At 43.2% G+C, this 23742-nt stretch overlaps 1 protein-coding gene across 4 annotated transcripts in view; it reads right to left on the bottom strand.

Annotated features, from left to right (window-relative positions):
- GAB1 (GRB2 associated binding protein 1) overlaps positions 1-23736 on the bottom strand; it is a 151361-nt gene extending 127625 nt beyond the window's left edge. For all 4 annotated transcript variants that reach the window (XM_006141811.1, XM_006141813.1, XM_006141812.1 and 1 more), the window contains exon 1: positions 23558-23736. In XM_006141811.1, the coding sequence (XP_006141873.1) occupies positions 23558-23629 (72 nt within the window). In that variant the 5' untranslated portion in view covers positions 23630-23736. The remainder of the gene's footprint in view (positions 1-23557) is intronic.
- Positions 23737-23742: the final 6 nt, after the last annotated feature.

The following is a 23742-nucleotide window of genomic DNA, read 5'->3' as shown; positions in this document are numbered from 1 at the left end:
AAAAAAACCCCCAAAAAAAAAAAAAAAAAAAAAAAAAAAAAAAAAGAATGTAAAGGTCTCTGTTGAATGTTGAAAAAGTTATGTAATTTTTGCTTTATAAAAATTAGAATTTTATATATATGTGTGTGTGTGTGTGTGTGTGTGTGTATTTGGTTTCTGCCATGGGTGAGTGCACTCACCAGAGACACAGAAAGAGAGAGAGCAGTGAGAGGGAAAGTGAGAAATCACCCCTTGGAGGATGGACATGCTGCAATCCCTTCTCCTCCTGGGATTCTGGGTACACATGCACACGCACCTGGCATGACTTTCAAGCCATCAGATCTAGGACTTGAACCACAGTGGGCTTTGTGAGAGTCTAGTGCCTTAACCACTCTGCCCCTTCTTCACCTCTAAAATTAAAAATGTACAAAGAAAATAAAAAAGAAAATAAACAAAAATAAAATAAACAAAAAGGTCCTGTATGTCAAAATATCTGACAACTCCTGGTCTCACCTGACTCTTCCCCTGCCTGGTTTCAGAACCCAAAGTTGTAGCATTGGGCAGACAGGGGTCAGTTCCAAGTCAAAAAAAGTACAAAAGGAACTACTGGACAGATAGAGTGGCCAGGGCACAAAACTGGACCTTGTGAAGGCCATTTCTGTGCTACCTAGAGTTGAGCCAGGCTGGCATCTTGCTCTGAGCATGCACTCGGTGTTTTCTCTTCAGGCACCCCAGTCGATCCTGTCTGTCCTGTTCCTACCATCCATGCTGACACAAGGAGCTTGCAGCTCTCAGCTAGAGACAGACAGAGCTTCAGAACGGGCTCTGCAGACAAAAGGCAAGCTGAACAGGGACTCGCATTCACCCAGGACAGACTACCAAAAGGTATTCTCCTGAGTCGAGACCTGTGGTACATATTTATTAAAGATGTAAAATGGTGGTGGAAAGAGAAGGTCCAGAACTTCTGCAGCATTAAAAAACAAAAAAAAATTTTAAAGACTGTTCTGTGGAGAGGGTAAGGTAAGTGGGACTGTTTCTAAGACATTTCCCCTCCAAGAAGTAAAAGGCTGACAGGCTCAAATCTCTACACTCTTCACAGAAATTCCCACTGCTTTTCTGGCAGGCTTCCCAAGAGCCTAGTTTGGCTGGCAAATATTCAAGCACAGTTATTCGAAATATGTTAATGAGGCTAACGTGGTGCCTGCATCACGAAACCCACCCTCCCTTTCTTCGTGTGAACTGAACCTGTGCAGGTTACGTCGGGCGTGCCAAACACTTGCTGGGTGAGATTACTGACTGCGGGCTGAAAGACTGCCAGTTTAAAATAAGCATTGAAGGAGAACGGCTTTGCTTGAGTGTATGTTGTTATTTAAAAATGGATACAGATTTTTCACTGGGATGTTCAAGTAGTCACTCCCATTCCCGGATACCCCTGTCCATGTAAAAACATAAGCACTGACGACTTACAGTCTATAAATACCATATTCAAAGCACTCTAAAGATTCCGAACTATTTTACAGGTACTCTTTTAAAGACAATTTCCCAGTGAAGCGTTTTTCATTCTACAAACGAAGAAATGGATGTAAATGTTCCACGTTGTACAGATAATGAACATTTGAATTAAAAGCAGGACTCGGTTAACAGTTAATTCACCTATTTGACAGCAGGTTCTTAGCTCAATATCAAGAACTCTTTTTATGTACTGAAATCACAAAGGGACTGGTTGCTTCTTGTTGGTCTGTGCATATTCAAAACAGCTCAGCATTTCCCCCACAAAATCAGACTATCCTAAAATTTTCATTCCTCTGTCTTCCAGCCTCCTCCCCAAAAAAGCTTTAGCTGGTTTCCTCATCCACTCAGACATTCCACACATAGCCTGAATTTCAGAACAGAGGCCCATGCAGCTTCAATTTCAGGAAAACAAAAAGTACTGTCCCCTCCCCCAAAACCTCCATCGCTCCCAGCTCCTAAAAGGAATCCCCTAACCACCAGACCTTATGCAGAAAATCAGGATCCAGTATCTTCGATTTAGAAAGTTAAAGGGCAGGGGGGGTGGGGTTGAAAGGAAGGTATAAATGGGATTACACACTTATCCATGGTGACTCATTCTCATACGCTCAAGATTAAACAGAGCACTGAATCTAGGATCAGGAAAGAATTTTTCCTCAGGGGCAGAAAGGGCTGTGGGATTTCCAAATGTGTACTAAAGTAGGGCCATCTGTGTGGATCAGGTGAGCAAATCCCACATAATTAACTTCCTATTACTGTGAAGAAGCAAACACAGGTGAGGCGCACATCTTCCTGAAAGGTGCTGGGAGAGCCCCTTCTGTGCCAGTGCTTCAGAGAGCGGATGGAGACGTGAGAGACTGGGCTGGCATGACCACGGGAAGAGACTTAACACTACTGAAAAGTACACTCAAAATGGGGACCAGAAGATGGCGTAATGGTTACACTGCTGAACTCACGGTAGTTGACCACAGTTTGAGTCTCGGACCCTGTGGCTTAAAACTCACGTCAGGTGTGAGCACGCGCGTGTGTGTGTGTGTGTGTGTGTGTGTGTGTGTGTGCGTTTGCATGCCCAAAATCCTGAGAAGAGACAAAAGGAGAAAGGATTGTGGCATGGTCATCCCCCCAGGGAGTGATTTCTCACCTTCTGTCTCTCCGTCTCTGTTCCTTTGGTGAGCGCACATGCTCTATACCAAAAAAACCTTTCAAAATAAAAATTGGTTAAAATGGGCCAGCAGGTGGCATGGAGGTTAAGGCGGCTGGAACCCACATGGCCAAATGCACAGTTAAGAGTGCCCAACCCAGTGGCTTAAAAATCACACCAGGCACATGTACATGGTTCCCCAAAATCACAAGAGGGAGGTTAAAGCAGTAGGATCCCACGTGGCGGACTGTATGATTTGAGTCTTGGACCCTATGACTTAAAACACACCAGGTGCCTATACCTCCCCCTCACCCCAGTTTTCTCACCTTCCCTGTCTCTCTGTTTTTGGGGAGCACACATACCCTTTAGCAAAATTTGAGGGGAAAAGAGGAAAAAGAAAAGAAAGAAAAGCAGATCCCTATCTTATGAACTTATGATATTTGTGTTCCAAGGGGCAGCTAACAGGTTCTTGAAATGTGCAAGGTTTAAATGTTAGAAATTATAGCAGCCCACTGAAGATGAAGGCAGAAAAAAGCAGATTGGAAATAACTTTGAACACTAGCAGAGTCCTGGTAGAAGACAATCTGAAAATCTGTCTTTCTTCTGCCAGCTGAAACCATCTAGCCCTGGGCTCAAGGCAGTTCCTAAATTACCTAGGGTCACATTTCCTCATTAAAAATAGGAGGAGTGGGACCAGCAGTTGGCATAATGGCTAAGTCTCTGGACTCCCATGTAGTCGACAGTGGTTTGAATCCCAGACCTGGTGGATTACACTCATGCCAGGCGCGTGTGCATGCGTGTCCAAGATCCCGAGAGGAGAAGGGATTGTGGCGTGGTCATCCCCCCTGGGGGGTTATTTCTCGCTTTCTGTCTCTCTGTCTCTCTGTCTGCCTGGCAAGCACACACACCCTATAGCATAAACCTCTCCCCCACACACACACACACACAAATATTTATACACACACACACACACACACACACACACACACATATATATACATATATACACACATAGGAAGAGTGGGGGCTGCGCAGTGGCATTGCAGTAACACGTGACACTCTGTAAGGAATATCCATGTGGGAAGGTTCTGAGTTCATGTCCAGAACCCTCCCTGAGTACAGCAGGCACCACTGGCCACATGCATCCCTATAATCAGGGTGGCCTGAGGCCGGGAGTAGATCACAGCATCAAGGCCCTCTTGGGAGTACCCTCTGTCTCTCTTGCTCATGGGAAATATAAATAAATAAAAGCTTTAAAAAATAGAAAGAGTAGGGCAGCAGGTGGTGCTGAACTCCCACATGGCCAACTGTGGTTTTTGAGGCTTGCTTTCTCACTTTCCCTCTCTTCTTTCTCTCTAGTCAAATTAAATGATGATGATGATGATGATGATGATGAATAAATTAAGTAATTCTTAAAAAAATAGGAAGAGTAATGAATTTTTTTCTCTTTTCACTAAGAAGAAAATTGTCTTTATCTTCCTTGAATAATTTGCTTTTTTAAGTATTTCAATAAAAATCTCAAAGTTGAGAAAATGTATTCTGGGGGCCAACAGATGGCATGGTGGTTAAGGTGCTGGACTCCCACATAGCCGACTGTGGTTCTAGTCCCAGATCTGGCAACTTGCTTTCTCACTTTCCCTCGCTCCCTTCTCTCTCTCTGGTGAGTGCATGTGCCCTATAGCAAATTTTTTAAAAGAATAATAATAAAAAATAAAATTAACTAAATAATTCTAAAAAAAAAAATGAAGGAAAATGTATTCTGCTTTGGAAATACATGACTTAGAAACACAGCACTGCCTGTATGAAAGCAGACATGACTATTTTAAAATCTGGAACTTATTTAAAAGATATTACAATTTTCCTAGTAAAAGCACGGGTTTCTCAACATATAACAAATTCACCAACTTGAAGAAAAAACACATCCTTTAGTTGTTTAAGAATCACTTGAACAAACAGGTAGATATTAAAGATTTAAATATGTCTAAGTATTAAAAATGATAAACTAAAACAAGGCATAATCAAAGTACCAGTAAGTATGAATTTGAAGTCAAGCTATGCACATTTTCTAATAAAAGTAAATATAAAAGTATATGGCTAATATATTATATATATTACAGTTTAATGATAAATCTTATGCACTAAATTATTTTTTTTTAATTTCCCTTTAGTTATGTAAGCAAAGAGCAATACACCTGGCTAGCTAGCATTTTATAATCTTTGTTTTTTTCTGTATGTCAACCCTCAAACAGAAAACTGTAAGTTAAAATGCTCCCACTAAAAATTTAGAAGTGATATACTTTTACATTGTGCTTGGATGACTGTTTAATATTATGGTTCTCCGTAAGAGTATTTACAGTTGTTTCTAGCAAATATCAATATTTATTGGCGGGTACAGCAGGTGGGAAGTTGATTAAAGGCAATGGATTCCCACATGATCTACTGCAGTTTGAGTCCTGGACCTGGCAGCTTGTTTTCTCCCTTTCCCTCTCTCTCTCTCGCCAAATTAAAAAATAATAATAGCAAACAGAATTAAATAAACAAATATTCTTTTAAAATATTCATTGTAAATACCTATCACTAGGCTAAACAATATGTGAGTTAGAATAAACTACAGGGAAAAAATAATTAGTAATATTAAGAGCACATAAGAAAAAGAGATCTACCAAGTATTGGTTTAAAAAAAAAAAAACACAAGAAAGCAAGGAAGTAAAGTCACGTGAAATTAAGAGAACCAGTCCTGAGCCCACCTTTCCATTTTCAGTGCAAGGAGTCCTGTCCCTGCTCTCCAGAGGAAGCAGTAGAGGCGGAGGTCGTGGGTTTCCACCGGCGTCCAGCAATGGCCCTTCAGTTCACTTCGGGAGCAAAGTGCTCTACTAACCTAACGTGCTGGGACTCTCTCAGGGTAGTGAGAGGGTGTGGTCGACACTTCACGTAATGACAATAATGATCCTTAACCCTTACAAAGCAGATATGAAGATTCTCTAAGTGCTTGTGGGCAGATGGGCAGGGTATCTACGAGGCGGAAGTATTCTTGAGTAAGTAAATGGAGGAGCAGGGAGAGAGTGGAGGGACGGTAGAAGGAAGGAGGGGGGAAAAGGAGTAGCAAAGTTCACAGGACATCACAGGGGTGAGAACTTCTAAAGTACAATCCAGGTTTCCAGCACGTGCTCATGGGAAACGCACACTTTGACGCAGAAATGGTTAGGATAAGGAAAGATCAATGATTTAACAAAGGCTGATACGCCTAGTATTTTATGACTTTATTTTTTTTTAAGTAACTGAAAATAATTTTTAAAAAGAATTTCCCTAAGAGGCTGTCCCATGGCATGGTGATTAAAGTGGCTGGATCCAACATGTCATACTGTGTGGTGAGATTCCCAGACCCAGCAGCTTGAAAAACATGCTGGGTGCATGCGTGTGCGTGCCCAAATTCTTGAAAGAATGGAGGAGTAGGGACTGCAGCATGGCCATCCCCCCAGGGGGGTGCTTTATCACTTCTTGTATCTCTCCCTGTCTCTCTCTGGTGAGTACACGTACCCTACCACCAAAAAAAAAAAAAAAATACCCCTAAGGAAATATGTCTCCCCAAAAGGGAAGATGATAGCATTCTAGAAGCAGAATTCAGTAGGGAGCTGGAAATAAAATCCTTTATTTTATTCTCTGCTAGGTATAAGTCATCATTCCCTAGTCTGCTTCCTGACTAATTTTCTACAACAAAATACAGTCTCCCCTCCCAAGTGAACTTTAAAAATCAAATCTTGGGTTAGAAGAGATGGATTAGAATGAATACATTACACACACACTCACACACACAGGAAGAGTTGAAAAACAACAGAACTTCACTATTTTTGTCAATTAGAATGACTTTGGGAAAGAGATCAATTAACCACATCTCAACTAACCAAAAATTAGGCAAACCAGACATATATTTTAAAGACAAAGGGAAAGACCATTTGACATTTGAATTCATCCAGGAAATCTGGACTATAATAATAAGCTTTCAGATCCAGTAACCAGAACAACTAGAACTTCTGGTGAGGACTTAATGCTCTTTCACCTCTCCTCATAAACTCTCGATTTGAGAATGCACATTCTTCTAAAAATCAATACCTATATGATACTTTCCTTAATTTAATATCTTTTGAGCATCTCTCTGATGGTTGAGTACTTTCTCATATTCTAACCTTTCAAAAATTCCCCTTGGCTTTTTCACCCCTTAAATATGTCTTCTTTGGGGGACAGTTTGATTTTACTCACTGCCAGGAAAAAAAAAAAGTGTATTTTGTTTTGTTTTGTTTTGCTATATAGGGCACGTGCGCTTGCCAGACAGAGACAGAGACAGAGACAGAGATAGAAAGCGAGAAATTACCCCTCAAGGGGGATGGCCACGCTGCAATCAAAAAAAAAGTGTATTTTGTTTTGCTTTGCTTTGCTATATAGGGCACGTGCGCTTGCCAGACAGAGACAGAGACAGAGAGATAGAAAGCGAGAAATTACCCCCCAGGGGGGATGGTCACGCCGCAATCCCTTCTCCTCCATTCTCCTCTTGGGATCTTGGGCATGCATGCACATGCGCCCGGTGTGAGTTTTAAGCCACTGGGTCCGGGACACGAACTGCAGTTGACTATGTGGGAGTCCAGCAACATAGCCATTACGCTAACTGCTGGTCCCTAGTTTATCTTTGTAATAAACATCATACCATATTTTCTTCAACTCACAAAAAAGAGGTTAAAGTTACTTTCTGAGTGTTGGTTCTTGCTTTCCAGTTTCACCTTTTGTAAATATTGACTTCTATTGGATTTTTTTAAAAGATTCATTTAATTTTATTTATTATTGTTGTTATTATTATTTTTTAAATTTGCTGTAAGGTACACACTCACCAGAGAGAGAGAAAATGAGAAAGCAAGCCACTAGGTCCAGGACTCAAACTGCAGTCTGCCATGTGAAAGTCCAGTGCCTTTACCACTACGGCATCCGCTGGCCCCTTCTACTAGATTTTTTCCTTCTCTTTTTTCCCCCCATCTCTGCCCAAACCAGGATTCCTCCCAGTGTAATTTAAGGACCACTTCCATCAGAATCAGCAGGGAGGGTCGAGCTGCAAAATTCAGTTTTCTGGTCCCCCATCTAAACTTACTGAAAACATCAGAGGGTGTAGGGCCCAGAAATCTTCATCTTAGAAGTCACCCGGGTGATTGTTTCGCACACTAAAGTTTGAGGAACAGGACCTCAAACCCTTGACTGACCCCAACCAAAGGATACAGGGCCTCCACCAAGCTATAAATAAGTCGCATCAGATCATCTGAGAGGAGAGTGCTAAAGGCAGTTCTCTCTTTGCCTTCCCATGAAAGTACCGACAGAAGAGGGAAGAAAGCTGGAGAGGGGAACGTGAACTGAATGTGAGACGTCAGCAGAAACGCAGACTCGTCCGCCCTGCTCTGTGGCTACTGCCAATTACAGTAGCCCGACCTGCAAGAGGACTTGATTACATGTAATTTATAAAAAGTAAACAAGCTGGGCGGCTTGTGAACAATGAATGGTGCTATTCTAGCCAAGAGGTAATAAAATGCATGAATAAGTGACTCAGCGTTTCCCCCACACACACCACCACCACCAGCACCACCACCAGGCAACAACTGGTTGTACTCTGGCTAGAACTAGGGTAAAATGGGTGTCTTAGCAATAATCTGACAACGGAGCATTGGAGAGAGATGTTTGCCTATCATGTAAGCCTTCACCACTGCTTATATTCAAAAGATGAGCCGTTTCTCATCATGACAGAAGTCAGAAAAATCAGGATTTGGTTCTAGTGCAGCAACACCTGCATTGGGGTTTTTGAATAGAAATGGAAAAAATAAATAATATTGACGTAAGAACCAAGCTGTATGAAATCTGTGTGAACGTTTGTCAACTTCGGCACACTGATATTTCAGGCCAGATCATTCTTGGTGGGCAGTTGTCCGGGGCAACACAGACCTCCTAAGAGCATCCTCACTTCTACCCACTGGAGACCCCCAGAAGCACACCTTCCTCCACTTGGGATAACCCAAAATGTCTCCAGACATCACCACATGTCCCTTGCAGGGGACAAAATCACCTCTCCATTCTCACTAAAAACCACTGCTCTACACAAAAATGTCATGCAGAAGAAATGTGCACATGAGTAAAACAGCTGCTAGACACGCTTTAGACAGCTCATGGTTTTTGCTCTTAACTAGATACCTCAGGTCCAGTTGTGGTAGCACACCACACCATGGGTACTGCCACTTGGCGGGCCGAGGACACAGGAGAGGCCCAGATTCCACTCTGGGTGTAGTTGCAGCTACTAAGGAGGCTGCGGCAGGAAGACTATGATACAGTGAAACCCCCTCTACACACACACAGGCATGCCCACTGACACATACACACACACACACACACACACATTTACATTAAAAATATGTTTCAAGCCGCCATCTTAATTTTCTTAAAATGTTTCCATTATCAGAAAGTAAAATATGAAATCTTAATATTGTTTTAGTGAGCTTTCGAAGCCATTACAAAAGTGTCACATAACTGAGTGGTCTCCTCACCTTCCCTGGTCCTAATCAATCAGTTGGTACCCACTGTCACCTTGATCTCCACCGTATGATTTTCTGTTCATGTAACAGAGTCAATGCATCCACCTGACACAGAAGGCACAGTGGGGCCCAGGATCCCCTTTGAGGAGCCCAGGAAGAGCATTTTAATGTTCATTTCTTTTAAAATCCAAATTAAAAAAAAAATGAATATAACAATCATTTATAAAGAATTAAAAATCCAGCCTGAGATATAGTTGTCTTTATTCTGACACATTTACAAAATATACATTTTTTTAATAGAGAAAGAGGGTCCATGTAGCAAAAGAACCCGGGGCTCACAAAAGTCAGAGTAGCCATTAAGCAAGTAAATATAATCAGGTGTGGCAGGGGCCATCCCGTGGGAATAACAGAGCAAAGCAGATGCTCTTGGCACACTCTATCTATGTGACAGTGGTGGTGGGTCCACGTTCAGGGTGGCACCCGGAGAGAGGAGTACAAGCAGAAGTCAGCCTGATTGTGGAAACAGAGAAGGGAAGGCCACAAATTCCTGGAGGAGAGAAGAGCAGGTGCAAAGGCCCAGGGTGAGAGATCCAGGGCCAACATGGACCCTGACAGCTCAGGACGGCTGCAGGGCCTGAGTGGAGAAGGCAGCAATGGCTACGATTGGATGGATGTGCTGAGACCACACCAGGAGGGGTGAAACACGCACGGTTCAGGCATTTCTAAAATTAAAGGAAGGATGCAGGAGAGCCTCAGACTGGAGAATAGTGTTATCAAATTTATGTTTCTGAGAGGTCATTGTGGTACTCTTGATGAGGTTGAGTCTGGGGTGTCCCAACTCTGCAGTCAAAGGGACCAATCAGCTGACGCAACAATCCAGAAGACCAGGGTGGGTGGCAGAGGCAACAGAGCATCTGGGAAGTCACAGAACATTTGAGAGGGTTAAACTGACAAGGTTTGGTCAAGCTACGGAGAATGAGGAAGACAGAAGAAACAAAGAAAACCTCTGGCTTAAGCTTCTGCACGAGGGATGGTGGTGCAATTCCTGGAGCGAGGAACAGCAAGGGGGTGGAGACGCTAAGACCTGTGGCGGGGTGCTACCTGGGAGTTGCCGTGGGTCGATAAGAAGCTGTGCATCTAGGCAGTGAGAGCCACAAGTCCGGAATGAGAAATGGGCTGAGACCCAGTACAGCAGTCCCCCTGATCTGCAATTTCACTTTCTAAAGTCTGTTTCCCATGGTACAGTATAATATCAGGTTATCAAGAAAGCAATGACACATTTTTCTATGCAAAAATGTATCATGACTTTCCTGGTGACCAAATACAATATTTTGAGAGAGACCACATTCACGTAACTTTTTTTTTCCAGCACACTGTTATAACTGTACTGTTATTATTGTTGTTAATCTCTTACTCTGCCTAATGTATAAACTGAACTTTATCATGTGAAGGAGAGGACATATGTTATATAAGGTTTGGTACTACCCAAGGGGGTCTTGGAACAAATCCTTCATGGAAAAGGGGGAGATCACTCTATTCTTATTATCAGCATAAAACTCAAGGGCACTCAACTGGATATGAAGGTCCATAGATGAGCTTTCAAGGTCAGAAAACGTGCAACATTATAATAATGTGTGTGTAAGTTGGTTAGAATTCTTATGGAAACTGAAAGCCAGGGGATTTCATCAAACTTTCAACAGCGTTCACAACCACAAAGCACATGAAGAACCACAGAGAGAGATGGGAAAGAAGAAAGACCAACCAGGGCCAGCAGCAGAACCCTCAGCAACTCTAGCACTTACGGAAACCAGAGCCCGGTGTCAGGAAGGCATGGGATAGAACATGCTGTGAGAAGAGAAACCTGTTATCTCCATCCTGGCCCTCAAGGGTTCCACGAAAAAGAACTAAAATGTGTCCACGAGACCTGTCAACAAGGAGGTCATTGGGAGAACTTCGTAGGAACTGTTTAGATAAGGGTGATGGAAAAAGAACCCAGACTACATTCCAATGTGAAATGATTGGCACTTGATTTGCACCCAAACTCATATAACCAACTCAAGAGGCTTCCTTGGAAAGGGATAAATAGAATCCAGAGGGTGAGGGGAGCAGTGGTACAGCCACGCGGAGGTAAAATGCAATGCTCGACAAGGCTAACACACACAGGAAGGTTCCGGGCTGGTGTCCAGGACCTCCCTGAGTACACTGGGCATGCACCTGCTCACGATCCTGGGCTGGCTGGGACTGGGGTGGATGGTGACATCAGGACTTTCTCTCTTGGGGATGCTTTCTCTCTGTTTCTTTTGCTCATGGAAGAAATAAATAAACTTTAAAAAATTTTAAAAAAGGAATCAGAAGATGGCATAGTAGTTATGTTGCTGGACTCCCACATAGTCAACCATGGTTTGAGCTCTGGACCCACCAGCTTAAAATTCACGCCAGGCATGTGTATGTGTGCTCAAGATTCTGAGAGGAGAAGGAATTGCAGTGTGGTCATCCCCCCTCAGCGGTGATTTCTGTCTTTCTGTCCCTCTCTGTTGCTCCAGTGAGTTGATGTGCCCTATAGCAAAAAACACTCTCTCTAAAAAAAAAAAAAAAAAAAAAAAAAAAGAAAAAAAAAAAAACAAAAAAAAAAAGAAGAAGAAGAAGAAGAAAGAAGGAAAACAGGGCTCACTTTAGCCCAAGGGTCTCCAACCCCTGGGCCATGGACCAGTACTGGTCTGGTCTGGGGCCTATTAGGAAGTGGGCTAAATAGCAGGAGGTGAGCAGCAGTGAGTGAGTAAAGTTTCTCCTGTAGTTACAGCCACTCCCCATCACTCACATCTTGGCCTGAGCTCTGCCTCCTGTCAGAACAGCGACCACATTAGATTCTCTTAGGAACACGAACCCTATTGTGAACTGCATGTGCAAGGGATCTAGGTCATGCGCTCTCACAAACCAACCCCTCCTTTCCCCATCTGTCTTCCTCGAAAATGGTTCCTGCTCCACAGAAGGTTGGGACTGCTGCTCTAGCTCCATCTTTAAAAACCAAATCCATCTTCCAAGGTCCTGGTAAAATTTCTCTTGCCACCTTCATCAAGCCTTCAGAGTCTCTGAATTAATTAATAAAATGAGCACTTTTGAGCACATCCTATTCCCCTAGCAGCACGTAAGCTCCTGAAGGTGAATACAGTGTGTTCTTAGTCTTCCTCCTCTGAATTCTTCACAGTGCCTTGTTCACAGCAGGCATTCACTCGGGCACTGGCAGAGAGAACTGGCCCTGACAGCACAGTTGGTTAAGTTGTGTGACCTCAGACAAATCAATCAGTCCCCCTGAGGCTAATTTTTCATTTCCTGTAAAATGAGGAGGTTGAGCCCTTAACTAGAGGCCCTTAACACACACACACACACACACACACACACACACACACATATATGTATATATACATAAAAGTTACATATAAATATATATGATATATTTTATATATATATACACACACATATATATGTAGAAAAAAGACATTCAACATAGTTCTAGTTTTTGTGACACAAGTCATAAAACGTACAACAGCATTAAAAACCAAAGGGCACTCAGACAATATGCTAAGAGAGGAATATGCTAGGAATGTGCTAGAAAAGGCTGAGAAACATCAGACAAGATCATTCATAATGCTAGGCTGAAAATTATACCAGTATTTGTTCACATTGTTCAAGAAATTGTGCAAGATAACACATTGTACGTTTTAGACACTGAGAACAAATGCCATCTTTGTCCTCTGGGAATTAATATCCCATCACAGACACTGAAGAATGAAAAATGAAGCCCTCATTTTCTTTGTAAACAGATCGTGTGTGCACACCTTTTACTGCACGCACGCACACACACGGGTCACTATGAAAATCATCTAGAAATATATATTAGGCTTGTTTTTCCTGTTTCAAACATTAAACATCTATAAATTTGACCCTTGATTATTTGACTGCCTCTTGGAAAAGACAGAAAAAAAATACTGCTCAATAGTACCAATTTAATTTTGTACCTGTTTCTTTGGAGATAAATAACCTATATACCCAGTGAGGTGACTCAGAAGGCTTCAGTTTTACGTAACAGCATCGGCAGGAACAAATTACCTCCCCAAATATTTTGCATTCTTACTAGTTCAGTACTCCCTTCTACTTTTTCCCAGCACTCCAAACATGTAAACCTGCAATTGTCAGGGAGAATCCGTAAAGTCCAAATACTCCTAACTTTCGGGTCAAGTGTGACTTTGCCAGAGGGTAGGCACTTTGAATATTAGCTCCCTAGACAATGAGGTAATCACTCCTCCTCACGCTCTACACAACACCTCTGGAATTCAAAACACCGAGGGTGGCATTTTATCTAGTGTTTCTTTTCCAAAAGTCAAAGATTAAAGCACTTCTCTCTACATAATCAAGCCCCCCCCCCCAATCAGAAGCACTTTCATCTTGGCTACTACAACCTTGGCCAACCACTGATGGGAACATGTTATGGACTGGAGCTGAGCAAGAATACCAAGCACTTAATTCTTTAATCAGGTAGTCATCTCAGGGAGGAGGTATGAGAGTCAGAAAGTGGCCGAACCACATTTTCCAACACAGTAGTAACTACTATCTGCAATTCAGGAGAGAAAAACAATCTGCATGCTTTTGAACATTTGACTCCTATTCTTGATTACCACAGAACAATGACACAAATCAACACCCTTTTGTAGAGAAATAGTGAAAGACTGGGTATGTAAAGCTTTCAATGCAAACAGGGTCAGATGGTGGCATGGTGGTGAGGTAACTGGATACCACATGGCCAACTGCACAATTTGAATCCTGTACTGGGCAACTTGAGAAACACACTGAATGCATGTGCAAGAATGCTTCAAATTCTGAGATATTAGGGAAAGGAGGGAGAAATGGAGCATATGGGATTATGGCAACGCCATCTCCCCTGGGGGGGGTATTTTCTCACTTTCCTCCCTCTCTGGCTCTCTCATGCCCAATAGCAAAATTATGAACAAATAAAGATTTTAATTCAAACATCTGGAGACATGGATGGTTGGGTTTATAAGGGAAGAAATAGCAACCAACAAGAAAAGTGAGAGAGGTAAGGGGGCCATGGACCGAGTGATCTTACCTTTATCGTACTTAAAAGAGTTAGTAAATAATAATTTATAGCAAGTGGCTAGCTCATGCATTATTAAATAAATACACAATAAAAGCTGCAACAAAAATAGGATGACTTCTCATACGTTTCCTACTGTCCTTTTCTTGTTGCACAAAATATGAAGACGCATATTAAAATTGCATTTACCTGTTTACTTCACATGTAATAGCTATATACATCTAGGCAACAATGATACTCAACCAAGCTACATAAAAGTCAGTTATAAAACCCTGGCGTTATTTGACATCCTTCCCTCCTCTTTTGACCAAAGGATGGCCTCCTCTCACTTTTCTCTTGAAATGTAAAGAAGAATTTCGATTCATTTTTCCATGTGCAGTATTCTTAAACAGGAGTATAAAACTGTTTTTTAAAAAAATTTAAACTACATGAGTCAAAGCAAAAGAAAATAAATAAATAAAAAAGGGAAAGGAAAAACAATGAACAGGATAGTTGAAGCAAAGTTTAGTTATTTTTCTTCTTTAACAAAAACAACAAAAAAAAAAACCACTAAGATTTTTTACATTGAAAAGTAGTGTTTGGACTCTGCGTATATTGTTTTAAATTCATGGAACAATGTAGCCATTTATTTTTTTCCTTTCAGGACTTTGTGTTTTTGAACACATAATTTAGAGAGTTAACTAGGCCAAGTATGAACTCAAAGTAAAAAGCTGGGAGGAAAAAGAAAAACACCACCATAAGAAAAATCTTTAAAATTTGGCATTCTTTACAGTATACAAAAGAAAAGAAATGAAATTCAATTTAGGAATATGCTCGACATTTCTAAAACACACACAAAGAGAAAGAAAATTAAATAGTAGGAAAAAAAAGTGACCATAACTCACATTTCCACTTCTAGAAGCTCTATTCTTTGAGAAGCTACACCTTTCATGGCCAGTCTGCATATAGTAGCTCTGCTAAAGCAACCACATGGAAAATTTTTGTTCCAGATAATACAGCAGGACCAGGCTTGGCAGCTACAAACTGTAATCAGAATGCTTCAAGAGCTCATGGAACAGAGATAACAACCAAACCCGCGTTACTGAGCAGTCCTAACTTTTTTTTAAAGCAGGCTGAACCAGGGTCAAAAGCTCTTGGGCTACTCTTCACATACATTCGACAAGGAAAACTTTTTCACCTAGGGAGCATTTTGTCCCTATGAATTTCTTAAAACATAAAGAATTCCTTGTTTTTTTTTTTCCCCCAGTTAAGGCATTCTTGTATTATTTAAGGTGCTCACTCAACACATGCCCGGAATGGTCAAAAACTTCCAGTTCCGAAAACGGCTTTCCCAACAACTCTCTAGATCTAAATTGCCATCTTATAATTCGCTAAGGCTCCTGCAGCCATCAAGTTAGCAACTGAAGAAGCAACTTAATTAATAAATGTGGAAATCCACAGTACAACGGGCCACTTTTACCCGGAGTAATCTAAAGGAGAAATGAATGTAAATGTCTTTGTGCTGTCGTCCAAGAGGGGAGAATAAAGAGTCTCGTGACTTGATGAAGTTTTCTGTACTTGGTGGACAGACGAAGATAAAAAGGAGTCACTGAAATATTGTGATTTCAATCCAAGTTCAAATGGCAAATTCAGATGGAGCTCAAACTTGGTGAAAATTAGCCACCATGTTATTGCAAGGAATGTGAAATGAGAACAAGCCCTCATCGTCAGGCAGGGGGGTTTGATGTGATCCAATGGCGTTAATTCTCTTCCCTCCAACCCTGCTGGCACCCACACAGCTGGGCTAAGATGGCTTCCAAAGTCCAAACTAAGACGCTAGCCCAAGGCGGCACAGGCCCTCCTGCTGGAGCGCGGAGGCAAAGGAATCAAAAGCTCTTTTATTCTTCCTCCCACCAGAACATGCTCCCTCTCTGTTGTAAACTAAATGCTTGCCAGAATGAATTATTTAGCTCGAAACAGACATAAAGAAATCTTAAAGAACACATGTCTCTTGGAATTCTAATAAGTTCAGGTGACCAAATGAGCTCTGCTGTTTGTTTCAAGTTTGATGCAGCAAATCCTCTTGTGGTCAGGAGCCCATAGGGAGCATTAGGTCACGACAGGAACAAAACCTTCTAACTACAAGTTAGCAGCTGATGTGCAAACTCCATGCACCAGGCGGAGGTGCTCTGAAGCTGTTCTTTTTGCCAGGATGTCTAAACTCGATACAAAGTCCTCGTCCTTCCTCTAAAACCAGCTTTGCCTGTGATCCTGTGATGGCCGCCTGCAGGATCCAGATTCTTCCGAGAATCAGGAGAGCTTCAAATTCATTTGTGAACTCTTCCCTGGCAGCCCCCTCTGACTTGGCTCTGGGTCTGAACTCTTAGGCAATTACTCTCTGTAGCCCTCATCTGGCTATTAATCATGCATTCCCTTATAACATATCTGCTGAAAAATTATTGAAAGGTTCATGCATTTATAGCTTGATCTTCGCAAACAGATTAGAAACTCCTTAAGGGCAGGGAGTAGACCCGTCCTTCCATTGCATTCCGCAGTTGGCAAATTACAATATACTTGTTTATTTGGTCAGTCAATAGAGGCCTGTTGAGCTTCTAGGGTGCTAGAGACACAGCATGCAGCAGGGGGCCACAACAGCTATTCTGTGAAGAGTTGAGAAGGTCCCTGGGCCAGCCAGTGCCGTGGTGGATAAGGCAGCTGTGTCTCACATGGCTAACTGTGTGCCTCGAGCCCCAGACTGCCAAGCCCATTGTGTGCATCCCAGAAATCCACCCCCCCCCAAAAAAAAGAAGGAATTGTGACATGATCATCCTTTTCCGGTGAGCGCTTTCTCCCCCCACCAGCAAGCACAGGGTGCCCTAAAGCAAATTAAAAGCAAACAAACAAAAAGAGACAGTAGGGTTGGTCCCCACCTGCCCTGCCCACCCAAGGAAACAGCTGAGAAGAGGAATGCCAAACTGTTAGAGCTTGGGCTGTAGATCTAGTGCCTTCCCTTGCCCATTTTACAGATACAGAAACTGACGACCAGAATGGTCAAATGATCATGAGGGTGGGCAGCGGCAAAGTCAAGTGCCACAGAATCTGGGTCCTGATGCTCAGTCTGGGTTTCCTTCCACAGGAGCACAGTGTACCCAAACATCAATGACTGAGTCGAATTACTTTTAAAAACAAAACCTTCCAATGAGCCAGCTGCTCAAGGGAAGCTGTATCTCTCATGGCAGCTGAGGTTCGAATCCCCAGCCTGGTCGTCTGAAACATGCCAGCTACGCGGGGGAGTGCCCAAGATCTGAGAGGCTAAAGGACTGGGGGAAGGGGTTCAAATAGATCCCGTGATGGAGCTCATAGCGCTCATTCTCATTTGCATGTGCACACATACACTCTATCATAAATAAATGGAAACAAATAAAACCCTTTAAAATTTAAAGTAGCAGCCCACTACTACAGGTCCTTCCTGTCATTCTTTACAGGAAAGTGAGAAGTGCTGGCACTTAAAAGTGTTTTGAATCTTAAAGTTTAAACATCTTAAAGTTTCTCAGTCCACAAATTATCAAGACCTTCTCTCTGTAGTTTTCACGTTGACGCCACAATATGGAATTCCATTTGGCCTTGACCAGTGCTTTGCCATTTTACATCTTACACACTTCTGAAGCAGATTTATCTGCTTTATGTAAAGCACACTGAGACAGCCAATTTAGCTGCCAGCCAGATTATCCAGGCATAACATTCTTGCCACAATATTGCATTTTGTTGAAAGATGATTTTTTTAATTATTTATTTAATTTTATTTATTTATTCATTTATTTTAATTTGACCGGGGGTGGGAGAGCGGGAGAAAGGAAGCTGCCAGGTCCGGGACACGAACTGTGGTCGGACATGTAGGAGTGTCCAGCACCTCAACCACCATGCCACCTGCTGGTCCCGAAAGATGATTTTTAAAAATAATTATTAAAAAAAAAACAAACAGAATTCTTAAATGACCCTTCAGATTAATATACCTTCCTAATGGTTCATTTTGAATCCCAAAAGACAAAATCAGTTTCAGGGATTGGGCCAATGTGATGTGATGTGCTTGGCACAACAAAAGAACTAGTTAAAAGAAAGGCTTAATGCAATTGCTGGTCTGTGATCTTTGTTAGTAGAAACAATGTCCCTGCTACACTTGAAAAGGTAAAAGGAAAACATTAGGAATCTGAATTGAATGTTTACTAACTGGAAGACAGTAAGAAAACATTCCCAGGGCCAGCAGGTGGCGCAGGAGTTAAGGTGGCTGGATCCCACATGGCCAACTGCGCAGTTACTGTGGGTTGATGGTCCACGACTCAGTTGGTGTCAAACACGCTGGGCACATGTGCGTGTATGCCCAAAATCCCAAGAGGAGAATGGAGGAGACGGGACTGCAGTATGGGCCTCCCTCTGGGGTGATTTCTCACTTTCTCTCTCTCTGTGTCTCTCTCTGGTGACCACACATGCCCTATAGCAAAACTTAAAATTATTTTAATTCTCTTCAACTGAATAAGTATGCCCTTTCAGCCACTATAAGCAAAAGCCTCAGAATCTGTTCATTGCTACTAGCCATCACCAAAAAAAGGCAGGCAGGGCTTCCAGACATCACTGCCCTCTTCACTGGGGTGATGCTACTGAGCAGGGACTTCACGCTTAGCCCATGTCCTCGGCTGTCCTTGAACCAGAGATGCTGATCCTCCGCCTGCCCACGCCCCCTTCTTTGTGTCTGATGTCAGGTGCCCCCTCAGTGCGAGAGGCTATTTCTGTTTCTAGGCCCATTTCCAGAACCAGGGGTGTGTTCCTGAAGTCCAGACAACAGCAGTCCTATTAATTGACAGCTGCAGAGCACACAGAGCCCAAGCTGGGTAGAGGCTAACCGCCCAAGAACTGGCTAAGCCTTTCCCGCAGGCTGGCTGTCGCCCTATAGACCGTCTTGCTCTGGCCTCAGAAGCAGGTTCTCCTGCAGAGACAGTACACCTGCCCAATGCTGACAGCCAGCAGGCTTTGGAGGAGCCCAGACGTGGTGTCTGGCCTTGAGACGGGCCCTAGGAAAGGTCCCCATGCAGAGCGCCTGTGGTAGCCAGCTGGCCTAAAGCAACTCTTTGTTTACAGATGTACAGTTTATTTCAGTTAGAATTTCAAGTCCTAATGAAAAACGCCACCATTATTTCTTTAAATAACTCTTTAAAAACTCTGAGCGCCACTGCTGAGCATGTACTGTCAAGAGTTTACTTGTTTTATGTAACCCTGGTGACAGTGATCTGTGCATGAGTCCACTCAGGTCCTTACCAAAGCAGAAAGGCAGCTGTTTAATATATAACACAGGAGAAGAGTAGCAAAACTGGAAAAAAAAGCATACGAATGTTCACCATTTTAACTAGACTTTAAATGTTCACAGAGAATGAAACACACGTTTGTGAATTATCCTTTTGCTGATACAGAAAAAAAATTTTAAGAATTATTTTATTCATTATTATTATTATCTATTTTGACCAGAGAGAGACACAAAGAAAGAGAGAGCAAGCTGCCAGGCCGGGGCCTCAAACTGTGGTCGGCCCTGTGGGAATCCAGCACCCTAACCACCAGGCCACCTGCTGGCCCCAAGGGAAAAAAATTTAGAAAAGAAAAAAGCTACAGAATCTGGTCACTACTTTAATATTTCTGTCACTTTCTTTTATGTCACTTTTACTCTCTTTTAGGGAATTCAAAAAAAGGCTTCCATATCAAATGAACACTTTGGTATATAAAGAAAACAATGCTGCTTGAGTTGGCCACAAAACAGCAGGCATAAAATGGAGTTGTAAATGGAATTCATCGGGGACCAGAATTTGAGATGGCTTTAAAAAAAAAACTCAAACAATTTTTGTCACGTAAAAGCCCTGAATAATCACCTGAAGCAGTGGTTGGTCTACCAGCACCATAAACAGCAAGACAACTGTCAAAGTCCCAGGGTCAGCTATTCCCCTCAATGGAATCATGACATTCCTTGAATAATTCTAGAATCACATAAGTCTCCATTAATATAGAATCAAGCACCCCAGATAATATCTCGCAGTAAATCCATTGACTGAAAACCACTGTCAAGCATCACATTGTCTACTGGATGGCCCACAAAGTTTCCTTTCATTCTAAAAATAAAGATTCTACATGAGCATAAAATAAGCATAGGAAATGCATGTATACATGCTACACCACCCTCCATGGTCATGGCTGCTTTAGTAATAGTGATCTCAACTAGATACCAAAGCCAAAAGATCAATAATCTGGGAATGTCAAAAAATCTTCTGGGCAGTCAACTTGACAGATAAAATGTAAGACAGGCCTCACTAAATGAAAAACGCTCCATGTCATTCTTCTGGCCCCCTCAATTCTGACAGCCATCTGCCCACATTCTCTTCCTGGGCCATCTCCCTGTATCTCACTGGTGTGAAAAGAAAACACTACTGTTCTATCAGTAAGAAAAATCCTGGCTTACCCCAAGCTGTTAGACATAGTCATTCCTTGTTAAAAATACATTGGGTCATTAGGAAAGTCATTATACATTTTTGCATAGAAAACTCCGAAAAATACGCCAGGACTTTTCCTATGTCCTAATGATTTGGGAAGGCCAGCAGGTGGTATGGTCGTTAAAGCACTGGATTTCCACATGGCCAACCAAAGGCTGAGTCCTGGACCTAGGGGTTTGAAAATCATATGGGCACATGTGTGAGAGAGTCCAAAATCCTGGGAAGAGGGGGAATGAGAGAGGATTGTGGCATGGTCATCCCCACTGGGAGGTGATTTCTCACTTCCACTCTGTCTCTCTCCAGTGAACACATGTACTTTAAACAAAAATAAAAATAAATGTGTGCGTGTGTTTATAAAATTTGGGAGCCCCTCCCAAGTATTCCCATGTTTTCAGTCTACATGGAGCTTGTTCCTCAAAATAGCTCTAAAATATCCATACAGGGCTGGGTAGTGGCACAGCAATACAAAACGATGCTCTGGGAGGCTGACACATGGAAAGGTTCCACGTTCATGCCTGGAGACCTCCCTGACTATACCAGGAATGCCCATACCCATGATCCAGGGCTGGCTGAGGCTAGGGAGGATTCCAGCGTGGAGACCGTGTTGGGAGTGCTGCCTCTCTCTCCTTCATGTGCGCATGGGGTACAGAAATAAATACGTATGCATATACACTCTCCATACCACTCAGCTTTGGCATACAGTCAATCATAAGCCACTCTGCATTGTTGGCCGACTCAGTCACAAATGCTTGTCTCTTCCCCCCGAAGCCGGAGAAAGTTCCTTGAAGGCACAGACTGGGTGTTACATTAACACTGCCTATCTGACCCACAGAACACCTCTTCCCTTTGTTCTCAACTAATAGTCTTAGATTCACAGAAAGTGATCTGAAAGGGCCTTGAGAATCCCTCTAGTGTGAGCTCCAAATACAAGAGGAACCAGAAGACAGGCATTAACCTTTCACACCCGGCTCAATCAGGCAGATCTGAGTTCCAGTCCTGCCTCGGGTTATGTAGACCGTTTCTCTTCTGTAAAACAGATGAAAACCTACCTCACAAAGCTGTGATCATAGGAAATAATATTTTTTTAATTTAGACATTTCACTTTCTTTTGTTCTTGTGAAGATGATCTTTTTGAGATTTTCTTGCCGGTGAATAGTAATTACATTAAAACTCCAAAGGCACTACTTTTTTCCTACTATATTTTAAATTTTATGACTGGTGCCTATAGCAGTGGTCAGTATCTTCTCAGAGAGCCAAAAACTAACTATATAAAAAAAGCACTAACCTGTATTACGCTATTGAGTCCAGTAAATGGATTATTCTTTAGTTCCCCCAAGAACGCAGTCACTTCAGTCTTTCTCCTCTCACAAATACAACCTTTTCTTTACAACTAATAATAAAAGTTGAAAAAAAAATCACTACCTTTCTTCAACTGCAGGAATAAAATCAGCATCTTTACCAGGATAGTTCAGCAAAGCACAACAGATACAGAGACATGATTTGGAAGGTTCCAACATCTCTGCAGAGCCTTCTTTAAGACTTGTGGCATCCTCCAAGAAGAATTACCTTTCTATAACAAATTCTGGCAGAATGGAAACCAGAAACTCACTGGTGAGTGGTTAATGAAGTTAAATACTGCACTGTACTCTGTTCTATGCAAGCAAACAGTGACTAAGAGGATTAACTAGTTCTAACACCGGGTGTAGGTATCATTCAACAAGAAACAACTTCACTTACTACAAGCAGTAAATCTGTATTTACAGGGGCATAAATTTTGCTTTCGGAAACATGTTTTTCTTGAAAAAATATGTACTCCAGATGCCAAGACAAAAGTGGCATTTCTTTCCTTTCCAGGGAAAGGACTAATGGGGAAGAGGAGTAAGATCCCAGGCCCCTGAAAAGGACAGAGATTTCCGCTAAGGTAAGGTTAGTTCCTTCAAGGAATATTTAACCTCACAGCCAGACGGTTAACAATAACCAGCATCTTGTATCAGTTACACGAATGCCATCCAAGACAGTCTGGTACCCTGGGAAAGCACCGCGACAGAAATGCCTTCTGGCTTCAGCTGTCTCCTCCGCGGGCCTTGACGGCGCGTCCAAGGCGCCCAAACACCATCCACCAGGCTCCCTCCAGCGCCTCCTCCCGCAGCAAACCGCCAAGGCTCTCAGGCCAAACTCCAATGTCCCTGAATTTTAAACCGCGAAAATGTGAACCCCGCTAAGCCAATGGTAGGGCGCGTAACTTTTCCTTCTTTCCCTTTCCCGCACATTGGGCATGCCTGTCTGTCTCCCCTACCAATTTCTCGGGTCCACCGCGCGCTTCCCGCAGCCCATCCCGAGGGACAGAGGAGCACTGACCACAGTGAGGTCTGGTGAGTCCTAAAAGCTCAGCCGTTTCCCCAGTGCGGGACCTGAGTTCGCAGCAGCCCCCCGTAATTAGATGCAGATAGAACGATAAGAGACGGTGCCCCTCCCCACTGCATCCCACTTCTGCTGGAGGGATCAGAAAATCACGCAGCAGGCGTGTAGCTGGAACTCGGAGCCCTCCCACGGGGCGCCCAGGTCCGCCAAGCAGGCCGTCTACACTGCAGAACAAAGTTGCCGGGCCGAGGGGCCGTTAAGGGCGTGAGCTGCAACTCGGGACGAGCCTGCCCGGGAAGGGGCTAGGGAAGACGAAGGAGCCGCGCGCCGCCAGCCGCAGCCCGGCAGGCCTGCCCAGGAGGGGAATGGGCGCGGGGCCCGGAGCTCAACTTACATAACGCTTCAACTTTTTCTCCGGGGGGGACTTGCGGAGCCATCCGGAGCAGACCACTTCGCCACCGCTCATGGTGCGCGCCTCTCGGGCTCCCGGCCAGGCAGCTGAGGATCTCGCTCTCTGGGTGGCGCACTCTCGGCCGACCCGGCGGGTGGCCCGGCTCCGCGGCGCACTGGCTCGGTGCG

Source organism: Tupaia chinensis, unplaced genomic scaffold (assembly GCF_000334495.1).
Source record: "Tupaia chinensis unplaced genomic scaffold, TupChi_1.0 Scaffold000064_1, whole genome shotgun sequence".
Taxonomy (NCBI): Eukaryota; Metazoa; Chordata; class Mammalia; order Scandentia; family Tupaiidae; genus Tupaia; species Tupaia belangeri.
The sequence above is the reverse complement of the archived record's forward strand: the minus strand, read 5'-3'. Positions and strand labels throughout refer to the sequence as shown.